Source organism: Condylura cristata, unplaced genomic scaffold (genome assembly GCF_000260355.1).
Source record: "Condylura cristata isolate star-nosed mole 26May11 unplaced genomic scaffold, ConCri1.0 scaffold00026, whole genome shotgun sequence".
Lineage (NCBI taxonomy): Eukaryota > Metazoa > Chordata > Mammalia > Eulipotyphla > Talpidae > Condylura > Condylura cristata.
This window is the reverse complement of record NW_004567127.1, coordinates 1,242,939-1,249,478: the sequence shown is the minus strand read 5'-3', so window position 1 is coordinate 1,249,478 and position 6,540 is coordinate 1,242,939. Positions and strand designations below refer to the sequence as shown.

At 54.8% G+C, this 6,540-nt stretch overlaps 2 protein-coding genes across 2 annotated transcripts in view; one reads left to right on the top strand and one right to left on the bottom strand.

Annotated features, from left to right (window-relative positions):
- The first annotated feature begins 6 nt into the window (after nucleotides 1-6).
- On the top strand, nucleotides 7-756 carry BOLA1 (bolA family member 1). The gene has a single exon (XM_004689575.2). It carries the CDS (start codon nucleotides 33-35, stop codon nucleotides 444-446), a length of 414 nt encoding a protein of 137 aa, XP_004689632.1. The 5' UTR covers nucleotides 7-32; the 3' UTR covers nucleotides 447-756.
- A 3,163-nt stretch (nucleotides 757-3,919) lies between these two features.
- Nucleotides 3,920-6,540, bottom strand: part of SV2A (synaptic vesicle glycoprotein 2A) — a 12,439-nt gene continuing 9,818 nt past the window's right edge. Inside the window, 4 exon segments of the mRNA XM_004689572.2 lie at nucleotides 3,920-4,198; nucleotides 4,517-4,676; nucleotides 5,171-5,203; nucleotides 5,784-5,803. Of these exon segments, the coding sequence (XP_004689629.1) occupies nucleotides 4,015-4,198; nucleotides 4,517-4,676; nucleotides 5,171-5,203; nucleotides 5,784-5,803 (397 nt within the window). The 3' untranslated portion in view covers nucleotides 3,920-4,014.

The window sequence follows — 6,540 nt, the reverse complement described above, 5'->3', positions numbered from 1 at the left end:
CTGTGCGCGCGTCCCTGTCTCCGCAGTAGCCGATGCTGAGAGCCAGGAGGCTCGGCCGCCTGCTGTCCATGGCCGGCCGCGTCTGTCCGTCCCGGGGCGCGGCTGGGCCGGGGGCCATCGGCCCGGTCGAGGCCGCCATTCGTACGAAGCTGGAACAGGCCCTCGACCCCGAGGTGCTGGAGCTGTGCAACGAGAGCGGCGGCCACGCGGTGCCCCCGGGCAGCGAGACGCACTTCCGCGTGGCGGTGGTGAGCTCCCGCTTTGAGGGGCTCAGCCCGCTGCAGCGACATCGGCTGGTCCACGCTGCGCTGTCGGAGGAGCTGGCCGGGCCCGTCCACGCGCTGGCCATACAGGCGCGGACCCCCGCCCAGTGGAAGGAGAACCCGCAACTAGACACGAGCCCCCCCTGCCTGGGTGGAGGCAAGAAAACTCGAGGAAGCCCCTGAACCGCAGAGAGGGAGCATCGGGACCCAGATGGGTTGAGCGAGAATAAACCGCGGGCCGCCTCCCCTAAACCTCTAAACCCGGCCTGGCGCCTAAGGGGTGGGGGGGGCGGGCCTGCAGGTGCGCACTTTCGTGCCCACTTTCTCCCGAGGTGTCACTCACTGGAGCTCTGGCCCCGACCTTCAGAGAAAGCAGTCTTTTTCTCATGTCAAATTGCGACTAAGGAAACACCAGACCTGAGGCGTTCAAAATCATCCTGTACAAAAAAAAAAAATGTATCCTGTTCATTAAAAAGAAAAATTCGCTTCTGAAGTGCATTGTGTTAATGGCCTGTTGAGTAAGTGTCGTCGATGTTCTTGGGAGAAGAACTTCCAAGGAAGTCAGAAAGGAGTTGACAGCGGAAGTGACCTAGTTGGGTCGTGAAAGCAGGGAATTAACTCAGAAAGAAGAGGAAGGGTGTTGCAGGCAGGGAGGCGCCAGACAGTGTTCTTGACAGTTATAGGCACATTTGAGCCATCTTGGGGGAATGTTTGGCTTTCTAACGTCATGCCTACTTCCACAAAGGTGTGTTTGTAAGGAAAAACTTTAAATAGAACATTATAAAGCAGAGAAAAGATGATAAAAAGGCTTGACTAACAAATCTTGCCACTTCTGGCTAAAGAGTTGGCGCTGCATCGGCTTGGGAGTAGGTTGAGGTTTGCAGAGGGACAAGCTGACAGCATTTTGGAGCACATTTGGTAGCGATTTGTCAATGGGTTGGCACAGGTTGAAGACACTGAAATCCATGGAAGGTGAAGTGGAACCTTGAGAGCAGTCAGCTGTGGGAGTGGAAAGGAAGAAGTTGACTTGAAAATTTAAGACAGAAAGTTGAAAATAGCTTGAGGATGGAAATGGACTGGAGGGGGGCGTCCGTGGCAACTCCCAAGCAGCGGTTTTCAGGTTTCCTCACAGATAAGAATGTCTAACGGAGCTTGTGTAGAATGTGAAATTCTAGATTCAGTCTCACCCAAAAATAGGATTCTGACTCCAAAAGTCATGAATGAATGGCATCATTATATTTTTAAAGATATCAGAGAATTTGCAGGAAAGTTGTTCCTGGTCTCCTGTGGCATGAGAGCTAACCAGTGTACAGTACATTAGCAGACTGTTGGTAAGATGCACCACGGTGGACTTCCACCGTGCTCATGTTTATCTGAAACTTTATGCCTCTAGGTTCCCCCTCACGCACTCCTGGCCGCCATCCATTCCTTGACTCTATGAATGTGGCTATTTTCGGTATTTCATACAAGTGGAATCAAGTATTTGTCTTTCTGTCTTTCTGTGACTCAGCACAGTGTCCGCAGGGCTCACCCATGTCACGTCACAGAATTTCTTGTTTTTAAGTCAAATAGAATTCCATTGCATGTGTTCATCATATTTTAGCCATTCGCCGATGAATGTTTAAGTTATTCCCAAATGTTAGCTCATGGTGCTGTGTGAACCCGGGAGAGCTATTATCTCTTCAATTCCTTTGGATAAATACCCAGAAGTGGAGTTGCTGAATCACACACTTCTATTTTTAACTTTCTGAAAAACCTCTACACTCTTCCATTGCAGCTATGCCATTTTGTATTCCCACCAACAGCCTGCCGGCCGGCGTCTGCTTTCCCCACATCTGTTTCTTGTGTTTTCTTTTTCTTTTTTCTTGTAATAACCATCCTGTCATAGGAGGTGGCCTCTTTTTGTGCTTTTGACGTGCATTTCCCTGCCTTTTTCATACACCTTTTGGCAATTTGTCTTTTTTGGAAAAACCTTTGTTTCAAGCCCTTAGCCCAGTTTTTAATCAGGTTACCCGTTTCTTTGCTATGGAGTGTAGGACATTATCCCAGTTTTCAAACCCGGACGGCTGGGGGTTCCTCTGTCTGGAAGCGGACAGAGCAGGCTGGGAAGCGGACCCAATGCGCGACCTAGCCTTCAGTTGGGAGGGCACTTCTGTTTCCTCTACCAGTTTTCCATCCCAGGGCTGTTGGGAGCGGGGCCAGAGTTAAATGCAGGTGCAGAGTCAAAAAAGCAGACCAGGCCATTTTGGATTTTGAGGATTTTGTTTCCTTTTTATTTTTCATCAATATTTTTCATTTCATTTTTCACATCAACAGAGTTGTGTTTAGGGTTCCCCAGGAGACTAAGGAGATGGATGGGGCCCTCCAGGGGGTGCGGGGGAGAGGGCTGCGTCCGGCAAGTGGGGGGCAGGGAGAGATGGCACGCCGGGCGCCGGCACGGAGAAGGCAGTCCTGTGAGCACAGACACCAAAGAGCTAAACAGTCGCCGTCGGGTTCAGTGATACAAATGGGGGGTTGGCCACAGGGGGGCCCCCGGACGCAGCATGAAGAGGGTGAATTTGGATTTTCTTTTTTTGTTGTTTTCACATTTTTCCTTTTAACATTTTTTTTAACATCTTACAAACAGCTAAAAACTACAACACATCACAGCTATAGGGGGTGGGGAGGGCACCAAGGAAAGCAGCCACACAGGAGGGCTGGGCAGGGGAAGCTTGACCCAGGGGGGCTGGGAGATGGGGAAACTGAGGCTGTGGCCCTGCACTAGGGTGCCCGCGTCAGGAGGTGCTGGCAGGGCTCCTGCTCCCTGCCCCGGCCCCAGCTCCTTGTGCTTTTTGACCTGCGGGTTTAACCACATGCCTGTGTCTTCCCTCCTGCTCCCTGTCCAGAGGGGAAAGGGAGCAGGTGGGCAGGCGAGCGGGCCTCTCCCTCCAGAGATGGCCTGTGCTGCTGGAGAGGAGCAGTGGGGTGGACTAGTCAGGGGCGCCCCCAGCTCCCCGAGACTGTGAGATGCTCATCTTCCATCTGGCCTGGGGCTCCTTCCCCCAGGCCTGGCCCAAACACAGGGTTAAGAGAGGGACCTGGACGCAGGACTGTGTGTGTCCACTAATGTCACCCTTATATTAGGACAGTATAGTCACACCCCCACCCCACGACACGTACACACACACACACAAGTATACACACACACGCACATGCAACTCACACACACACAGGCCTGCCGAGCTGCCTCAGAACTTAATATAAACACGACTCCGAAAGCTAATTTTGCAGGGGGTGGGGGGGAGTGGAGGCCAGGGGCTGAGGTTTATTGCTACTTCCCCAGCGTCCAGCAGGTGTGCAGGGCACAGGGCCGCCCCATGCGAAGGAGGGCTTCTGGTCCGCGACCCACACCAAGCCCAGTCCCCAGCAGAACCGCCGCCCAGGGCCTAGGCAGAGGGGACGACGGGGCAGCGGGAATCCTGTTCCGGAGCCTGGAGCAGCAGGGCCCTTCACTAACACCGGGGGAGGGAGGGCCGAGCCTCTTCTTGTGCAAAGTCGGGTGGTAGGAGGTGGGGAGTGACAGCTACACCCAGAAACTGGCGCCTTCCCTGTCGTCCCTGCCCACAGGGTCACACATGCACACGCGCACACACACGACTAAGACACCAAACGGGCGCAGGGAAAGAGGGCTGGGGGGCCGCAGTGGCAGGGCAGGGAGGGGAGAAGCTGTTGGTCTCACAGTGTGCCTGCCACCCCACGCCCTGGGCACCCCTCACTGCAGCACCTGCCCCCGGGTCTCAGGCAGCTTCAGGGCCAGAGAACTCCCAAGGGCAAGGGCAGCCGAGGCAAAGAGGATGGGTGCAGCCTTGGTGATCCCCACGAAGGATGTGAAGATGCTGATCCCCAGCACGGCCGCCAGTTTGCACAGCGCATTCAGGAAGCCAAAGGCGGTGGTTCTGCTCCCCAGTCGCCCAAAGCAGCAGGTGGGGGGCAGAGGGGGTTGGGGAAGAGGAGGAAGAAGGCAGGTGGTATCCAAGGTGGAGAGGAGGGCAGAAAGGTGCGAGGGTCGAGGGACGAGGGATGAGGGATGTACGTCAGGAAGGGGGAGACATTGGGAGGTGAGAGGGAAGAGACCCAAAGGTAGATTAATAGCTAAGACTCTCAGGAGTGCATACAGACGCTCTGGCTCTCGGAGAAGAAACTGAAGGGGGGTGTGTATCCCCAACCCCACCGCCCCCTGTACTGGCAGCCCGCCTCCACCCGGCTCCAGCTACCTCTTGTCCGAGGGGTAGAGTTCGACAGTCAACACGTCCAGCGCGTTCCAGGAGGCAATGCTGACCCCCCCAAAAAGGCAGAGCAAAGCGATCATGGCTGACTCGCTGTTCCCAAAAGACAGGAAGAAGCAGGAGACGCAGGACATCACACTGGAGCCGGCTGAGCCAGGGGAGGAGACAGCAGCTGAGTCCAGACGCCCGCCGGCCCCCACCCGTCCACCAGCCGTTGTGAGGGCAGCCCCGTGACTCTTGCCCAGAGTAGCCTAGGGGAAGGCTTCTCACTCCCGCCTCCCCCCGCACCAGTGTGGCACCGTCCGGTTCATAACGTCGGCAACAGGTGCTTCTCCGGGCCGGCCGTGGGCCACGCACCCTGATGCCCAGCTGCACTATCTACTCGAGGCCCCATTCTCGCCCCCACTTTGGGTGGCAGACGGAGGTGGCGGAGCTGAGGTTCGAAGCGCGGAACCTCGAGCGTTAAGCGCTTGCTATCCGCCTACCTTGTCGACCCCCCCAAAGTAGCTTCCATGCAGAACCCCGCGTCCTGTAGCCACCCCTCAGCTGAAGGCACGAGAGAGAACCCTCCCTGGCTGAGCTCGTCCACAGCCCGGCCACCCCCGCCCGGCCACCCCCGCCCGGCCCGGCCCCTCCCCGCACCGAGCATGCGCAGCCGGCCACGTCACAGAATTTCTTGTTTTTAAGTCAAATAGAATTCCATTGCATGTGTTCATCATATTTTAGCCATTCGCCGATGAATGTTTAAGTTATTCCCAAATGTTAGCTCATGGTGCTGTGTGAACCCGGGAGAGCTATTATCTCTTCAATTCCTTTGGATAAATACCCAGAAGTGGAGTTGCTGAATCACACACTTCTATTTTTAACTTTCTGAAAAACCTCTACACTCTTCCATTGCAGCTATGCCATTTTGTATTCCCACCAACAGCCTGCCGGCCGGCGTCTGCTTTCCCCACATCTGTTTCTTGTGTTTTCTTTTTCTTTTTTCTTGTAATAACCATCCTGTCATAGGAGGTGGCCTCTTTTTGTGCTTTTGACGTGCATTTCCCTGCCTTTTTCATACACCTTTTGGCAATTTGTCTTTTTTGGAAAAACCTTTGTTTCAAGCCCTTAGCCCAGTTTTTAATCAGGTTACCCGTTTCTTTGCTATGGAGTGTAGGACATTATCCCAGTTTTCAAACCCGGACGGCTGGGGGTTCCTCTGTCTGGAAGCGGACAGAGCAGGCTGGGAAGCGGACCCAATGCGCGACCTAGCCTTCAGTTGGGAGGGCACTTCTGTTTCCTCTACCAGTTTTCCATCCCAGGGCTGTTGGGAGCGGGGCCAGAGTTAAATGCAGGTGCAGAGTCAAAAAAGCAGACCAGGCCATTTTGGATTTTGAGGATTTTGTTTCCTTTTTATTTTTCATCAATATTTTTCATTTCATTTTTCACATCAACAGAGTTGTGTTTAGGGTTCCCCAGGAGACTAAGGAGATGGATGGGGCCCTCCAGGGGGTGCGGGGGAGAGGGCTGCGTCCGGCAAGTGGGGGGCAGGGAGAGATGGCACGCCGGGCGCCGGCACGGAGAAGGCAGTCCTGTGAGCACAGACACCAAAGAGCTAAACAGTCGCCGTCGGGTTCAGTGATACAAATGGGGGGTTGGCCACAGGGGGGCCCCCGGACGCAGCATGAAGAGGGTGAATTTGGATTTTCTTTTTTTGTTGTTTTCACATTTTTCCTTTTAACATTTTTTTTAACATCTTACAAACAGCTAAAAACTACAACACATCACAGCTATAGGGGGTGGGGAGGGCACCAAGGAAAGCAGCCACACAGGAGGGCTGGGCAGGGGAAGCTTGACCCAGGGGGGCTGGGAGATGGGGAAACTGAGGCTGTGGCCCTGCACTAGGGTGCCCGCGTCAGGAGGTGCTGGCAGGGCTCCTGCTCCCTGCCCCGGCCCCAGCTCCTTGTGCTTTTTGACCTGCGGGTTTGACCACATGCCTGTGTCTTCCCTCCTGCTCCCTGTCCAGAGGG